The 18887-nt window shown below is 33.1% G+C and overlaps 1 protein-coding gene across 1 annotated transcript in view; it reads right to left on the bottom strand.

Annotated features, from left to right (window-relative positions):
* LOC110020538 (pre-mRNA-splicing factor ATP-dependent RNA helicase DEAH1-like) overlaps positions 1-18887 on the bottom strand; it is a 149260-nt gene that overhangs the window by 88835 nt on the left and 41538 nt on the right. Inside the window, exons 7-18 of the mRNA XM_020718677.1 lie at positions 14013-14046; positions 13856-13910; positions 13423-13482; positions 13206-13277; positions 12081-12144; positions 11892-11971; positions 11725-11792; positions 11565-11622; positions 11351-11408; positions 11169-11234; positions 10962-11030; positions 1280-1372 (exon numbers count right to left, since the gene is read on the bottom strand). Of these exons, the coding sequence (XP_020574336.1) occupies positions 1280-1372; positions 10962-11030; positions 11169-11234; positions 11351-11408; positions 11565-11622; positions 11725-11792; positions 11892-11971; positions 12081-12144; positions 13206-13277; positions 13423-13482; positions 13856-13910; positions 14013-14046 (777 nt within the window). The remainder of the gene's footprint in view (positions 1-1279; positions 1373-10961; positions 11031-11168; positions 11235-11350; positions 11409-11564; positions 11623-11724; positions 11793-11891; positions 11972-12080; positions 12145-13205; positions 13278-13422; positions 13483-13855; positions 13911-14012; positions 14047-18887) is intronic.

Below are 18887 nucleotides of genomic sequence, written 5' to 3' on the forward strand. Positions count from 1 at the left end.
CACCTATAGCTTGCTAAATCAGGTTCGCTGAGAAATTCCCGCAACAACATCCCATCGGTCATATATTTTAGAACAGTCTTCTCAGAGGTACAATCTTCAAACCTGACAGAATAGCCAACCTGCCAATAAATAGCATACCAAAACCAATCATAGATTTAAGTTATCAGCTTATCAATCAAAAAAGGAGAAGTTAAGATGGTGTTACAAACCTCATGACCAAGTTTAACACCCATTTCCTGTGACACACGTGCCGCAACACTCATTGCAGCCACACGACGCGGTTGGGTGCATCCAACCTAAGTTGTTTAGCATGCCAGAAAAAGTCAACTTTCAAAACTTTATGCTGCTTACTAAAGAAATCATGAAAAGAAGAGGAATGCCAATGAAATTCAATTGTTTCAAACCCTCTCTTTGAGATGGAGTGGTAAACACGAAAATTAATTAGAAAATATTAATTAATTAATACTGAAATAAATCTAAAGGTTAATTGATCTAAATAGAAATTTTAAAAATCGACTCACTGACCTTCTCAGACTCTGCTCTCGTTTTTAAAATAGATGATCAGTTAAGCATGATGGCAACTCAAGCTATTCAAATAGTTATTTTAACACAAATTTAATTAATTTTAGGGGTGTACATACCAACCACTCAAAAACATTGAATATAACATGTTAACCACCCAAATTTTAAATATAACATTTTAACCACCCAAAACTTTCATCCAAAGCCTTCACTTGTAGATAAAGGAGGGTGGTTGTAATGAAAAAGGTGGTTAAAATGCTATATTTAAAGTTTAGGTGGTTAAAATTACCTATTCAATGTTTTGAGTGGTTGGTATGTAAAATCCCTAATTTTATTATCATATTCACAAAATCTAAGATAATGTTTTACTATTGCATGAAATGCATGAGTTATAATATTGTTATGTGTATTAAAAAATTCACATCGTGCTTATAAGATAAACTTGAGTAGCATGTTATTATAACAAACAACACAAAAATTAATAATATGCTTAGTGACAACGACAGAAGAAGCAAGTAGAATTCTATAATCAAAATAATATTGCATATTGAAAAGTGTAAGTGTCTGAGCTAATAACGAGATTTAAAAGCGCTGTAGTTCATGGCCAAATTATCTATTTATGGTAGAAACATCAACCTTCAACTTTTACAATATTTGTGAAATGCCATTCAATTTAGGAAATGAAAATGACAACCAATGGCGAGAAGGTTGAATGAAAAAAAATCATCTTCAAATGCTAAATTTCATTATAAAATACCTTCTTCCCATCCTTCGTATACCCAGCTTCATGAAGATATTGTGGCAACTGTGTAGTCTTTCCGGAGCCAGTTTCTCCAACAATAACAAGTATCTACACGATAAAGAAGGTAAGCTATTCCGACAAATTTGATAATGAGAGTAACATCAATTCAAAAGAAATCATGATCCAAAATGTGAATCATAACAATTCAAACTAACAAAAAACTATTATTCAACATTAATATAAGAAACAAAAGCAGTTTCCTCCTCAGCTTTAAATATCCATAAAAGCACGCAGACCAAAAAAGAATACTAAAACAGCATAAGGAACTCTTTTGCAAATGTAACAGAGAATTTTACAAGTACCACATAAAATTATTACAGCCTATGTTAAGCATCAATATTATTTGGTTGGATGAAAAAGAGATTAACTGTAAATATGGATCCTTGTGAGGTTTTGAGCAAAATATTTCTTGTGATTAATTAAGGCTCTGGTGAGTTTGTAGGGTATGTTGAAAAAAATAGGTGTTGAAAGATATATAAATATTCTTTTCGAAAACTTCGCAAACAACATTTTATTTACAGGCTACTGATGGAAATACTATGTGCAGCAATCGACCTAATTTAGGATGCCTCATCAAGTAGCCCCACAATACTAATTGGGTAAAAAATATATTTTCGTTTTACACGAAGTTTACACCATCCAATATGAACAAGGCTTTTTCTCAAGGCTTTTGCAACACTTTTCCTTGGATGTAGAGAGGATATTACCACACTTTCAAGTATGACATTGTTGTTGATGCATTTAACATGATCCACTGAATTTGCAAAATATTTTACATAAACTGTCTGCAATTAGAATATTGTATATTGAGTTTGTGAAAATAGCATTATTACATCATTACTACATATTTTACTATTTTTTTATTTATTATATCATCTTATTCAACCCCAATTAAACTGTTGAATCTTGAACCTCTCATTAAATTTCAAAGTCTGGTTCAATTTTCACAACCATGGCAACTACAACACCAAGATCATATGTTCTAATATTTAAAGCTTCATTAAAAAATATGGAATTCTTCATAGTCAGAGAAGATAATGTAAAACACATTTTAGAAATAATTAAGTGTTTTACAGAGTTTAAATAGTTTCTAAATACACACCACCCAAGTACAATATTTTTACATTTCAAACACCTAAACTTTATTTTTACATTTACATCACCCAAATTTTTAATATCAAATAAGAAAACCACTATTTTAACTTTTAATAAAATACACCTATTCATGCATTAGCTAAGAGGCATACATGAAAAATTTGAAGTTAGGTGTTAGGTATGTAAATACATAGAAATTGATCGATATGCATCTAACTCTTCCATTAATAGAAATTGATCGATATGCATCTAACTCTTCCATTAATTCATCATCATCATCATCATCATCATCATTATTATTACTATATTCATTTTCCAAAATATTGCGTCGTTAATTCTTAATAATGTCATGTTTATTATTATTATTATTATTATTATTATTATATTCATTTTCCAAAATGTTGCGTCATTAATTCTTAAGAATGTCATGTCGTATTTTTGGGAGCGATACGCCAGGGATCCCATGATCACATTTTCAGGGAATTCCACGATTCACAGGTTTCAAAGGCCTGTGCACATTTTCAAGGAATTCCACGATTCGCAGGTTTCAAAGGACTGTGGAAATTTGAACCGTGCACCAGCTTCCAATTTAGCTTGTTTTTTTTTTCATTTTATTTCTTATTTCTCTACTTATAAATAGGTAATTTTCTGAAGAAACTATTTATATCTTCTTATTTCCTATTTTTTCAAACTTTCGGCTTTCTTTTGTGTTTTAGAGATAGCATCTCTGATTTCTACCCTAAAAAGTGATGTATCTTTTTCCTTTAGCAAATAGTATGTTTGAAGCTTGTGCAGGAATATATGGTAAATCTCCTCAGCATCCATATTGCATCATTTCATGGGCCTCTTTGCTGTTTTCAACCAGAACAACCGACGGTCAATGCTGAATCTGTTGTTCAACAACAAATATCGCCTCATACCCCTCCCATAAAACGTCGATATCCCACGGTTTCACTTTCATGCTATTCCTCAATCCCTGCCCCACTAAATTCCTTTCCCAAACATCTTCTAGGAGATCTAGAACAGTATCATCAGGTGTCAAAGCCCAACAATCACAATTTTTTAGGATTTTGTATTCTCTGCTCCCAAACCAAAACTCCACATAACTAAACACAATACCTCAAAAAAAATTCCCACAACACCCGTCGAGCCCTAACCCTAACCCTAAATTACATTTTCCTTTTCCAACCAAACTTCCATTGAAAAAAAAGACATCATTCCATTTTTGAGAGAAGATAACATGGTGAGATAACCCATAGCCACTAACTCATCAGATCGAGAGAATTAAGTGAATCTATTATACCAAGAAGCTTCATTAGGAGAAGAGTTGATGCCTCATACATTTGACATGAAATATCAAAGGAAAATCCAAGATATTGGCGTGAAGATTGACTTGTTGGAGTTTGACAGTCACTTGAATCCATATGAGTTCATCGAGTGACATCAAACAATGGAATGAGTCTTTGACTACAAGAATGTTCTGCCTGAAAGAAGAGTAAAACTAACCATTATTAAGTTAAAAGATAATGCCTCCTTGAGATGGGAGAACCTCAAACATATTCTGCAACGAAAAAATAATAATAAGATCACGACTTGGTCTAAGATAAAAAAAGAGGTGCGACATAAATAATTTTCCCCATATTATCGCGAGGAAAAGTTTACAAAGCTCCACAATCTATGCAAGAGATACTTTTTGACGAGTACATAGCTCAATTTGATCAACTCAAGTTGAAATGTGAGTTGGTGGAAACAAAGTAGCACACAGTGGGAGATATCTTAGAGAGCTGGCGCGAGCTATCAGTAATGTGGCGTAACTATAACTGTATTAATCCAACTCAATGTTCAGGCCCTAGCTTTGAAGTTGGAGAAACACCAATGGAGCACCCAAACTGATCCTGCTTGAGAATAAATCAATTCAGAATAGAGAAAATTTGGAGCCCACTAGCACTCCCAAATCTATCACAGCCAGAAAGTGCTTCAAATATTACGATTTTGGGCACATTGCATTAAAATTCCCAATTAGGAGAATAGTTTATTGAGCAAGAAAATAAATAAAGAAATAAATGGGCAGTGACACAGCAGAGAATAAAGACATTAGATATGAGTATAGGCTTCCAGTCGACAAGGGAGCGATGCTAGTACTTCGACGGATCCTTCAAGCTAAGCCCATTAGAAAAACACCAGCATGACTCACATTGGTTCTTCTAGAATATAGTAAGTCTGAGGAGCTAATACGAGAAACGGGGCACTCATCGCTGAAGAAGTTTCTGGACATCCTGACTGATAGTTTATCTCTTAAGTGATCGCGACTCAGAGTGGTCCAGACTGTCATAAGCTTCACTCGAGGGTCGGTTCTTCTAGACAGACTTGCTATTGAGATGTGCTCAACCAGTTAGCAGAAAAATATATACAAATTTAATGGTTCAAGTTTTGATTGGTAAAAATACTCATCTATGTACAATTCTAACTCTGGTTGTGGCCAAAAATGAAAATTATCTATTCTATCAAGACAAACTTTAGAAGGAAGTACGTGTTTCAGAGTTATCTTAGATAAATAAGCATAAACTTCGTAGTGGGGCTCCCTCAAAAATAGCAGTGCAATGACCTTGTTATGGTGGTAGATAGATTTCAGAAGCTTCCGAAAAAGAAGCCTCTCATCAGAGAGAATGACATGGGAGCGTTACGCCAGGGATCCCGCGATCTAGTTTTTGAGGTTCGAAGGTTTCGCAAGACACGAAAGGCCACGACCACAAGAATTGGAATCGGACTTTGACTTCTAATTTAAATTTTTTTATGTCTTTCCTATTTCTCTATTTTTAATTATGTTATTTCTATAAGGGAAACTATTTATATCTTGCTATTTCCTTTTCTTTTCAGAATTTTGACTTTTTTTCTATGCTTTAAAGATTGAATCTCTGATTTCTATCCTAAGGAGTGCCGTATTATTTTCCTTTTGCAAATGGTATGGTTGTGGCTTTTGTAGGAACAAATGGTAAACATCTGTAACATCTATATAACATCGTTTCGTGGGCCTCTTTGGTAATTTTAGCCAGGAAAACCAACGATCAATTTTGAATGTGATGTTCAACAACAAATTCTACTCATATCTCTTCGAAAATTCCTTGATACCCCAAAGTTTCATTTTCTTGCTATTCCACAACCCCTTTCTCGCTAAATCTCTTTCCTAAACACCTTAAAGCAGCCCTAAAATAGGATAAATTTGGTTACGAGTTGTGGGCCAAATGATATGCTACAAGGGTTGTATGGGTTAAGTTTAAGTGAACCCAAAACTTGTTCGTGTTCAACTCATTTGTTTTTTTTATTTTTGTGTTCAACTCGTATTAGAGAAGTTTCCAAAAAACACATTCATGTTCAATTCAAATTTATTCAATTGGCTTGTTTTCGACTCGTGTTTAGCTTGAAACAAATTTAATGAAATTGTTCGTTTAGTTGTCCCCTTTCGACAGCTTCGTTTTCGGCTCCAAAAAAATGCAATCATGCTAATAGGGGATTGTCCACCTTTGACTAATTTTCCCTTATAATGACAAAATTGTTCGTTGAGTTGCCTCCCTGCTCGGACTTCCTATTCGCCTCTTACTAGGGCTGTGAATTTAGCTCGAACATCATTAATCGCTCGAAGATTTATTCAAATTTTGGCTCGGATCAAGATCGGATCTAAATAAATGAGCCGAGCTACGAGACATAATTTTGGATCAAATTTTTTTAGCCTATTTTAAGCCAACCCCATCTCAGCTCGAAATCGGATCATTAAGAGTCCTAGTGTTGTTAGGGTTGTAAATTTAGCCAATATAGCTCAAAGATTGATTTTGGCTCTAATTGAGATAAACGAGTCAGGCTACGAGCCAAAATTTTGAATTGAATTTTTTAGAGCCGATTTTGAGCCCACCCCAACTCGGCTCAAAATCGGATCCTTAACAACCCTACCTCCTACCCTACTTCATCTTAATCTCACACCTACAAAACATTAACGTTGCTAGCAGGTTAAAAATTTTATTATATATATATTTCTTTAAATCACAATTTTCATTCACACTCGTATATCTCACTAACCATTACAAAACCAACGAAATTAGTTTCTTGTTGATGGTGGAGCAGATGTACGTTGAATAAAAAATATATATGTATGTGTGCAACATTCACCCAACTTGTGACCTCTAGCACCACAAAAAAATATCCCCTCATACTATGGCGTCATATGATTAAAATGGATGACCAAGTGGTGCCCCGGAGCAAGTAAAACTAATTAGTTAAAATTAACAATCCTGCTTAAAAATATCACCCCAGACTAAGGTGACATATAGTTGAAAAAGATGCACCAATTGCTGCTATTTAATTAACAAAGAGGACAAAGAGGCAACACACTAAAATGGTGAAAATAAATAAATAAATACGAATTGGGGGTAGCCAACGCCTCCCATCTTTTTCCTCTTAGAAAGCCCCTTCATCTAGTGTCTAGGCTCTTCATATCACCTACTTTTTCTTCTTAATCTAATGTTTATCATTCAATACTTAAATTATGCAACATAATAAGCACATCGACGTTTTTTCACCATGCAATGACGTTTACATCTTATTAGACTATTGCGAGTCCTACTCCTCACACAAGATAAGACTCATCGCACCGGACACTATATATGTCACGCAAACAATCCAAATAAATTTATTTAATAAATGTCAAATAAATATTGTGGAATTCTGAGTTTCCTATTTTAGAGTTATCCACTTTTGATATCTCATATTTTTTCCGTCTCGAGTTATTTTATCTTTGGTAAGTTGTAATTAATGTAATCAAGTTTGCCCCAGTCATTCCTTATTATAAATGGCGAAGAGTTGTAATTTGATTATTAATAAATAAAAAAATATTATTTCTCCAAATTTCTTCATGGTATCAAAGTCCGGTTCGGAGGTTGTTCCCTGATTGAACCCTAGCTCCTCTCGATTTAAACAGATCGTCATCTCCTTCGTATGAGATGTCGAAGATGGTGGCCATGTGTTTTCTTGCCTTCAAGCGACATCATCTACAATGCGAATGCTTTCCTAGATCTCGCCTTTGCTCCGCTGGATCATATCGTTTGAGTCGTTTGCTCATCTGCACCACCCAACTGGTTCTGTCGCTCACCTAGTAAGCCCATAAGGTCCTGTCCAAATCAAACGACGGACCTCATATGCCAGACCTCGTATCACTCATGTCGACTTCTCCAATTGTCCCAAAGGCAGCCATCATCTCAAACCTCCTTGGAATCCTCCCTACATCTAGAGCTCCTACTGCAGGTCTTCCTTTATATTTTTCTATCATCAAAACACTCTCTGAAGCCGGAATTCTTTTGTTGCAGGCCTCCTCCAAAATCCTTTCAATTAGTCTGCACACCCTCCCCTTCAGAGTCCCTCCTCTTCTTCCTTGCACCGAAATTCACTCTAAAGGACCTCCTCTGTTCATTTTTTCCATTTCCATTGGCTTGTCCCTCCAACCCAAATTATCCTAGCTACAGGCCCTGCTCCTCCTCCAACAGAGCACTTCTACAGCAGCAACAGTCGCAACAGCCAATTTTCCTACCTACAAAAAATTCACCTTCCTGCAGCCACCTCTCCCTGCCCAAAATCCTCCTGCTGCAGGTCTCAGTTGTTGACCTTGTTATCGTTGTCGCTGGACCCCAACAACAATAGTCACTGCAGCAACCGCCAAATCTCTTAGCAATCATCAAACCTCTCTACTACAACAGCAGTAGCAGCAGTTGACTCCTCTTTGTAAGAGCCACTCGCCCGACCTTTCTTCCTCTTCAGCAGCTGCGATTAAGTTCCTCTCTATTACGACTACAACCTTAAATACACAGAGTTTATGACCAAATACATTATGAATATGTCAAGCGCCACTTCAAAGGTTAATTTTCCCTTGAGTGAACACTGCAAGAAACTTAGTCATACAAACAAAAAGTGCTGGAAAATAACCAGAAAACTTGTAGAATGGAAACCCGAATAAGGGATGAAAAACCAAGACAATAAAACCTACCTATGCTGAGCTACTACCTCTTCTGACGGGTTGCCCGACCCTAGCCCTTTCACCAGAAAACAGTTGGAGATGTTGAAGAAACACCTTTCAGGCACAATTGGCCTATCTACTGACTTGATTATACACCCAGATATCATGTCCTCCAATCTAGATTCATGTGCTTTTGATTACATATTTAGAAATATTAATGTTTTCACTAACAACCAAGAGTTTATCAAATCCAGATTTGTCAGACTTATCGGTGGATCTCACACCAAGATTGTCCAAAAAGAAATAAAAGTCTCCAAATATATTCAACTCTCTTCTATGTTATATATTTCCCAATCAGATTGTAACTTCCTATCAATTAGCAATCTTGCTCGAGATTTGAACCATGTTACTAAATTCTATTCTCACACTCATAAATTTCAAGTGGTGGACTCAGGGAAGGTGATCTTCATTGTTGAATTGCATCAATGTTTATGTATGCATAAGGAAAGCTATTCTCTCAACATGCAAGTGTCTTCTTCACCATTTTCTCATATTCTTGAGTTTGTTAAGTCTGATCCGGTTGAAAGTCAAGTTCAATTATGATATTGTTGTTTGGGTATCGCAATTTTCATTATGTTGCAAAGTTGTACCCTTGTCTCTTTATTAATAATAAAAAAAATTTATCAGTGTAAATCCTACTTATTAGTTAAACATACTAGTCATGTGTATCCTTTGTCCTAGTACAAACCCTCACCTTCTTTCACTATCATTTACAGTAACATTAGGGGACCATTAAAATTAAAAACCGTCAATGAAGTCAGATGGTTTATCTCCTTTACAAATGACCACACTAAAACCAGTTGGATATGCTTCATGAATAAAAAATATGAAACTGTACAAATCTTTCAATCCTTCCGTCGAAATTCATAATGCAAAGGAATACTTCAATTATATCCTTATACCTTACCTTACAAAAAAATGTATTATCCATGTGAGTTCTAATGTTGAAACTCCATAACAAAATGAGATAGCTGAGAGAAAGAATATACATATTCTTGATATATCAAAATCTGTAATGCTTTCTCACAATATCCCAAAAGTTTTATGGAGAATGTACTCACAGTCTCTACCTCATTAATAGAATGCTAAACAGGGTCCTTAGATTCAAAGCCCTGCTCGATATTATGATGAAAAAATATCTTCATGTCGGAGCCTTCCTATTCTTTCTTCCTCTAAAAATATTTGGCTCTCTTTATTTCACATTCGCCCATCAAATCACACAAAATTTGACCCAAATCAATCAAATGTATCTTAATTGGGTATGTTTCTAGCAAAAAAGAGGCACAAGTGTTATTCTCCCATTACAAAAAAAAATATTATAAATCCATGAATATTACATTCTTTGAAAGCCAACCATATTATCTCAATCTGATATTCAAGAGGAGAGTCCGGAAGAATATCAGACTTGAGGCACTACTATAGATATCCTAACCATCCTGTATCTCAAGTTCCACCAATTGAGAACATCCAATTTGAGAATGACAACAAAAAATTTTGTGTGTATACATAGAGAAAGAAATCCACTAAGCAAGATAAAGACAATGTGCAACCATAAAACTGTTCACAACTAAACCTGAACATCTTCGAAGTTCCAAGGGAGGCGTAATCCAATGGAGAAGACGAGGAAAGTTGCACAAATTACTCATCCAGGATTATGATGCATATGGGAAGTTATCATCAATTTATAAAATTTTTGTATCTAATATTGATAGTGTGCAAATACCCAAGTTTATTTATGAAGTAAGGTCCATAATGAAAAAAATAAAAATTAAAGAGGAGATTCAAACACTTGATCTAAATGACACATAAATTTTTACAAAGCTTTTTTCAACGCCAAGTACAAAACAAATCGGAGCATTGAGAGGTTGAAAGTTAGCTTTCCAGTGAATGGTTTCACTCAGTCTTATGGAACAGACTATGAAGAGATATTTGCTCGTGTCCAAGTCAAACATTGTAAGAGTTCTTTCCTTGGCAGTGAATAAAAAATGAGAACTGCTTCAACTTGATACCAAAAATAGGTTTCATGAAAACCTTGAGTAAGAATTGTATACGAAAATCCCACCACTGGTAGTAAAATAAAGAAAATCATTTTATGACCTCAAACAATCTCCAAGAGCATGGTTTTACAAGTTTGTCAAGACTATGAAGGTACATCCAATGAAAAGAAGTTCAAACAGTATTCATAAAGTATACACAGAGAGGTAAGAATGTGATACACATTATCTATAAAGATGATATGATAGGGAGGTAAGAATATGATACACATCATCTATATAGATGATATGATCCTGACAGGTGATGATGAAAACAAGATTGAGAAGATCAATGAGGCCCTTGCCATTAAATTTCAAATTAAGGATCTAAAAGCGATGAGATAATTTCTGGGCATGGAACTGGTCAGGTCATGTTGAAGAGCCTTTTGATATGTTCTCGAGAGCAAATTTCAAATAAATCCAAAATGTTTAAGAAATAAGTTTTACAAACCTGATGGTCATTGATAGCCTTCAGAAACTCCTCTTTATAAGGATATATGGGCAAACATTTCCTTTCTTCCTGTACATCCAGGCATAAATAAATCAATACAACTTCAACAAAGTTGATAAAACAATCAAAAATGAAGGATTAAAAAGAATGCAATTGCCAAATAAAAATGAAGGATTAAAAAAAACTAGTATTTTTAAAGTAATGCACCTGCAATTTTTGTGACATGGTTTTTGCTGCTGAAGCTTTCGATTGCTCAGCCATGTCTTCTTCAAACTATAAATAAGTTAGAAATAGTCAAGGTTAAAACTAAACTTGTAACTATTATAACAGTCTCTCATATGAAGTAAATCTTAATTTTTGAAGCATAAAACTTATTTTAGTTCACTTGCCTGAGTTCCATCCAAGACCGATGCCTTGATGAAATCAATCCCATCTTCAAACACATATCTACATGTACATTTAAGCAACATTATCTAAAATTCAAGATCGTTCACATCTATTTATATGCTCCTAGAGAAGAAGCGCAAAAGAAAATTACAGATTTGCCAAAAATTAAAATCACATCAAATTTTCATAAGCATATGAATATATATTTATACTAACTGGTAATCATCTGATGATAGCTTTTTATTCTTTGAGCCATATCTTAAAGTAGCCTTCCCTGAAAAAATTCACAAACAAACAAAAGAAAAAAGTCTACTCGCTAAAAGGCAATTACTTAAAGAGAAGGCACAGAATGGAATAAATAACAAACAAATGATACCAATTTGATGCTCCTCCCATGCCTCCTGCTCTGCAAATGGGTTCATCTTATCAGAAGAACCAGAGTCCCTATATAAAATAATTTATGGTAAAAATATTGCACTAACTCCAATAATAACAGTCCTGCCCTATGATTGATGACTAAGGCAGCTGTAGGAAAGATCATACCTATATCTTTGCATAGCTACAGCAAACCTTTTCTCCTGATTTATACCACCCTCTTGATCATACGCATCTGGTAACCTATACTGAAAATTATTTTATTGCAGATGAGCTCACTGAAAAGAACAAAAAGAAAAAAAAAATTGACAAGAGATATATCACAAGAAACTTTTCATGAGCAAGATGACAAATCACCTCCTCAATTTTATCAGCATCATCCAAGTGCTGCTTTGCCAGTTCATAAATCTTTTTCTTGTAACTGCACATAAAAAATATTGTATGAGAAAAAAGTGTGTTCATTCAAGAGCTTATTAAAATCAATTAAAATGAAATATCAGTTCCCTTGAATCTCTGTTTAACTGCTTAAAATGTGCTATAGCTCTAGAAAATGCTCTTAAGAAGATTGGAATTTAAAGTTCGCAACTTATGATGCCAAATGTACAAAACACCAAAGGCAGAATATTGATACTTTACTTGAAATGTAACCAAAAAATATGTACAACAAGAATGAGCATTAAGGGTAAATATCCCCTCATTAGTTAAAGTTTAAATCACAACATCCCTTCATGCTAAATAAACAAAAAAATGAAGATTAGTTCAAATTCATGATATAAAAGTATTCAAGCTCAAAATCACTATTTTATTAGTGGGAATAATACAATAATGCAGTGCTTGCAAATTATAAGATGGTAATGACCTTTCATAGATAACTCTGACCTTTCATAGATAACTCTGTGGGTAAGATAACAAGGTAGTGCCAATAAAAAAACTTTTGTCAATCTTGGTTTAGTGAGTGGTTGAACCATATAGCTTACCATCCATTGTAGAGAGTGGTTCTAAGATTTGAACTTATGACCTCCAAGTTTCAATGGAGGCTAGCCATACATTGTTACTACACAACTCTCTATTTGTAATACTAATGATTAAAACTTGGTCACGTAATATAAAGTTTTTGAAGACTAAGTTGTATATAACCGATTCAAAGATAACTTATATCAAGTAATTATAAAAATATGCAGTATAACCATTATTGCTTATTCTAGAATAAATCAATCTAATAGTATTCAATCAACCAACAGATTTCCTTAGTCCTGATCGCAGGATAGGTAGATGGAGGGAAACCTTAAGCCTTAGTATGACTACAAATTAATATTCAAATGTCAATAATTCAAATGTCAATAAATTCTTTGGAAAGATTAAATTAACTATCTTCTTCTAAAATTCTCACACAATGGAAAATTAAGGTATCCATATGAACAAAGCTATATATTCGCACTTAAGCTTTAAAAAGTAATAATCATATGTAAATGCATCAAATACCTCAGTTCACGCTCCTCAGCATCTGTCAACTTAACACCTTCAAAGATATACTCATGATCAATTATATCATCCCTGTTATTCCAAAAAATATCAAAAATCGGATCTAAAGGTAGAAGCAGCACCAAAGGTAGAAGCAGCGAAGTAGAACCAATTAAGAAAAAGAGCAAATTAAATTGGGACAGCCTCGACCATCAAAGTGACATTTCTTAATGTGTACCTTATTTCAAGAAGTTTCTGATCCTTCCTTTTCTGCAGGTATACTTGCCTTGAAACATTTCTGGGGCACATATATCGCAAGAGATGCAACAAGAAGTTAGATTCTTTCCATAGTAATGAGACTAAGATGCTAGACACAAAAATTCAATCAGCATCTAACATGAAGCATTCTTCAGCCTGGCTTCAATAAAAGTATGACACCCCACTTTCCAATCATCAGAATGAAGGACTCAATTTGGAATAATAATATAGAAAAGTTGTAACAACAGAACTCAATACTTCAAAATTAAGAAAACAAGTTCATCTGCATTTCAAATGACCCATGCATATGCTAAGATGTACAAATATTACTATTCAAGGTTCAGAAAGAAAAAATTGAAATAAAATTAAAAAAAAAAGACTCAAGACTCAATAAATAGTGGAAAGATAAAAACCTTAGATTGGATATATCATTCTCTTCAAGCGCTTTAACTCTTTGCATCATCTCCTCTGTTGGCACAATAAAATAAACAGCAGAGAACAAAGTTACATGAATGTGTATGAAAGTAAGCCAGCGAGTTGCATCACTAAATTATAATCGCTTGGTCATACCTTCCTGTTTCTTTGTTAGTTTTTGTTCTGTAACCTAACAAAAAGAAATGGAAAAATAAATTGATAACTAGAAATTTATCAGAAATACATGAATACAATATCATTTTTCATAGTTCTAACCAGCAAGAAGATATCTAATTTATTTTCATTATAAAAAAAATTATGACATGAATCCTTTAAATCATTGTGTAAATCCAGCGGCGATCACTGAAAGAGACGCATTGTATGACCTAAATAAAGTAAAAAATATGTAAAGGCTGCTACATCGATGCCCAATGTAGTGACAAATAAGCAAGAGTTCTCATCTTATGGACAGATGTAGGCAAAAACTTTAGTACATGAAACTAATAATATGATAAAATTTTGGAAAGTAAGTACTCTCACCGGTAAATTAATGAAATTAGTGGATATCATGCTCATAAGAAGATAAATATCTTATGCATTCAAGAAACTAAATAGGTTGAAGAAAAGACTAAGAAGATTGATAGTTTAGGTTTTAAATTATGGTATTCAGATTGGAGTCGCACTAGATATGGCATAGGTGTAATTATAGATATAAGTTTAAAACATAATGTTCTAAAAACAAATATGGTTGGAGATAGAATTATAGCGCTAAAAATTATTATTGATAGTAAAATTTTTAAAGTTATAAGCATTTATTTAGATTTAGATATAGATTCAAAAGAAAAAAAAATTGGAATGATATAGAAGAATTAATATTAATAACACCCCTTGAAGAAAAAAATTTTATTAAATGAGGTTTAAATGGACATTTTGATAAAGTAGTAGAATTTAGAAATATTATGATTGCTACGACTTTGGAGTGATTAATGAAGAAGGCAAAATCATATTAGATTTTGTTTTAGCTTGTGATTTTGTCCTTTTTCATACTTTATTTAAGAAAAGAAATGAACATATAATTACTTAAAAGAATGGATCTAATAAGATATAATTTGATTATATTCTTAAGAGAAAAAGATATCATCAAGAATGTAAAGATTGTAAGGCCATTCCAAATAAAAATTTAAGAGCTCAACATCAATTATTAGTTCAAAATTTTAAGATGACAAGTTGTAAGACAAAAAAATACAATGAAACATAATCATAGAATTAGATGGCTAAGAAACTAAATGAGTTGAAGAAAATAAATAAGAAGATTGATAGCTTAGATTTTAAATTATGGTATTCAAGTTGAAGTCGCACTAGATATGGTATATGTGTAATTATAGATATAAGTTTAAAACATAATGTTGTAAAAATTAATATAGTTGGAGATAGAATTATAGCCCTAAAAGTTATTATTGATAGTAAGATTTTTAATGTTATAAACATTTACTTAGATTTAGATATAGATTCAAAAAAAAAATGGAATGATATAGAATAATTAATATTACTAACGCACCTTGAAAAAAGAATTTTTATTAGATGAGATTTAAATGAACATGTTAATAGGGTAGTCAAATTATTGAAAGATGGTTGAGGAGTGGAGGAAGAGTATTTTGGTTCTCATTTTTTAAAATAAAGCAGATGCATTAGAGTGTGCAAATTATTGAGAAATTAAGTTAATGTGTCATACAATCAAATTATGAGAGATAGTAATTGAAAATAGATTAAGACGTGACACAAAGATTTCTCAAAATCAGATTGACTTTATGACAGACAAGTCTACTATAGAATCTATACATTTATTGAGAGGTCTGATGGAAGAAGTACAAAAAGAAAGGAGAATCTACATATAATTTTTATTGATTTAAAAAAATTTACGATGAGATTCCAAGAGAACTCCTTTGGAGAGTTCTAGAGAAGAAAGGGATTGATATGACTTATATTCAAATCATTAAAAACATCTATACTAAATCTATTACTTGAGTTTGAACAGGAGGATTGACCAAGTATTTTCCTATTTTTGTTGGATTACATCAGGGATTGAGTTTAAGCCAATATCTTTTTGCTTTAGTTATTGATGCCCTTACTGGACATTTACAAGAGGATAAACCTTGGTCTATGCTTTTCGCTGATGATATCCTTCTTGAGGAGAAGCCTAGAAAGAGTTTAGGAAAAACTTGAACTATAGTGGCCTATTTTGGATTCCAAAGGCATTCGTTAGAGTAGATCTAAAACTGAATACATGGAATGTAATTTTAGTAATAGTAGCTCTAATGGCAGAGTTAAAACTATGAGTGATCAAATCATTAAAAATGTGTGTACTTTTTAGATATTTCGGGTCTATTGTTCAAAGTGATAGTAATATAGATGTGGTGTTATTAGTAGAACTCAATTTAGTTGGTTGAGTGGAAGAATGCATCGGGCCTATCGTGTGATAGAAAAGCATCGCTTGCGATAAGGTTCTAAGAGTCTTTGCAGAGTTCTAGAAAAGAAAGATGCTGATATGACTTATATTCAAGTCATTAAAAATATATATACTAGAGTTGTTACTTATGTTCGAATAAGAGGAGGATTGACCCAGTATTCTCTTATTTTAGTTGGATTGCACAGGGATTGGCTTTAAGCCCATATCTTCTTGGTTTAGTTATGGATGCTCTTACTAGACAATTAGATGAGGATGCATCTTGGTGTATGCTTTTCGTTAATGATATTCGTCTTAAGGATAATATTAGAGAAAGAGTTCAGAATACACTTGAATTATGAAGTTCTACAATATAATATAAAGACTTTCGTTTGAATAGATTTAAAATTGAATGCATGGAATGTAATTTTAGTAGTAGAAGATCTAGTGGCAAAGTTGTAACTATGAGTGATCAAATCATTAAATAGTGTGAGCATTTTAGATATCTTGAGTTTATTGTTCAAAGTGATGGTGATATTAAAGCATATCAAAAAAGCTCCTCATTCGCGAACAACAGTTGCTTGGTTTGTTAAGTAGCCTGTGTTTGATTCATTCGTTAATCGAGCGAGCTAAGCACGAGCATTTTTTCTCAGCTCAATTTATAAATGAGTCGAACACAAAAAAAATTTTGCTAGTTCGTGATTGCTTGTTTTGGATCAAAATAATTAAATAATTAATAATAATATTTATTTATATCATTTTTATATTAATTTTTCATCTTATATTTAAAAAAATACATATAAGAACTTGGGTGGTATGAATGTAAAAAGTAAAATTTAGGGGTTACATATGTAGACAGATTGGAATTGATCGCTGTGTATATAAATACTCAAAAGAAAAAAACAAGCCTAAGCCCAATCCCAACTCACGGTGGGGCTGTCAAAAAAGCTTGTTGTTCGCGAACAGATCGTGTTTGGTTAGTTAAACGGCTCGTGTTCAAATCATTCGTTAAGTAAACGAGCCAAACGCGAATAATTTTTTAAGCTCGAATTATAAACAAGCCAACTACAAACAAAAATAAATTTTATGTTATTAGTAGAATTCAAGTTGGCTGGTTGAAGTAGAGAAATGCATCGAGTTTATTGTATGATAGAAAAATAAAACTTAGATGGCGGTGAGACCTGCAATGATTTATGACACAGAATGTTGGCCTTCAAAAGAGAAGAATAAACTAAGTTAAGTGTTGCTGAGATGAGAATGCTAAGGCTGATGAGTGGAGTGACAAATAGAGACAAAATGTGAAACGATGTATACGTGAAAATGTTGGTGTAGCTCCACAGGCAGACAAGATTAAAGAGAGTCGTTTTAGATGGTTTGGTCACATTAAATGACCCGGTTAAGAGAGTAGATGATTTAGATTCGACTTTTATTAAGAAAGAAAAAGGAAGACTTAAAAAAACTTGGACATATTGTATAAAAAACTATCTTAATTTATTCGAATTAAGGGTTTGTTTGGGGGAGCTATTTGAAGAAGCAATTATTAAGGTGCAACAACAGAAGCTGTTGTTCAAAAAACTGCGGTGGTCATTACATAAAAAAAATTAAAAATTCAAACGACGGTTTTCTAGCAACCACCACACTTAGTAAGATATGACTGCAAAACACAACTTTCAATTGCAACATTTCGAAAAAGCAAGAAAAACACGATTTTTTTAAACAAGAAAAAAGTGTTGTGCGGTACCGTATTGCCACTCCAGATGCACCCTAAATGAAAATATGACACTTAATAGGACACAATGGAGTAAAAGGATTCACGTAGCCGACACTATTAAGTGGGATAAAGACTTGTTGTTGTTGTTGCATAAAAAACACTTAACTTCTAGCACGTTCAAAATCATCTCAATCAAAATATCAGAAACAGATGCTGCATAAAATTACCATTAGACTAACTTTACACAAGTAAGAGGATGTAAAGGAAAAAACATTTTGGAGGTGCACCATTAGTAATATTTATTTTGACAATACAGCATCATTATCTTGAGATAAAAGTGGCAATGGAAGATAAATTGAGAAGAAAAACAGCAACCATAAAAACCAACTGCAAACCGCATGGCAAAAAGAAGTCTGCCTCCACTTATGAGTGTAGGTTGAAAACACAAATGGAGGACAATTTTGCCGGAAAATGTCAATAGGCTAAAACCAAATACGCAAGATAATATCACATTAGAGAAGATTTAAACAAATAGGTTTCAGCATCATAAACAAGAATGAGTAACAAAAAAAACTATGAAAAGAGTATGGCAGAAAGAAACTATTCACCAAGTTAGTGTTTACAATAATGGGAATAAAGTGTTGACGGTGGAGCTCAAATATATAAGGAAGAAGACAGAAGCTAACGTTCATAGTTTTTCCTAAGAGAAAATAAAAAAAAAAACTAGACACTAACTAAGGGGCCGTTTGGCATTATTTTTGTATTTTTTTTTTTTTTTACTTATGTTTCTGAAAACATGTTTGTTTAGTATAATTTTTATATGTTTTATTTTTTGTTTTTAAAAACAAATCACTTTGTTTAAAAATACTCAACACAC

This window comes from Phalaenopsis equestris, unplaced genomic scaffold (genome assembly GCF_001263595.1).
Source record: "Phalaenopsis equestris unplaced genomic scaffold, ASM126359v1 Scaffold000099, whole genome shotgun sequence".
Lineage (NCBI taxonomy): Eukaryota > Viridiplantae > Streptophyta > Magnoliopsida > Asparagales > Orchidaceae > Phalaenopsis > Phalaenopsis equestris.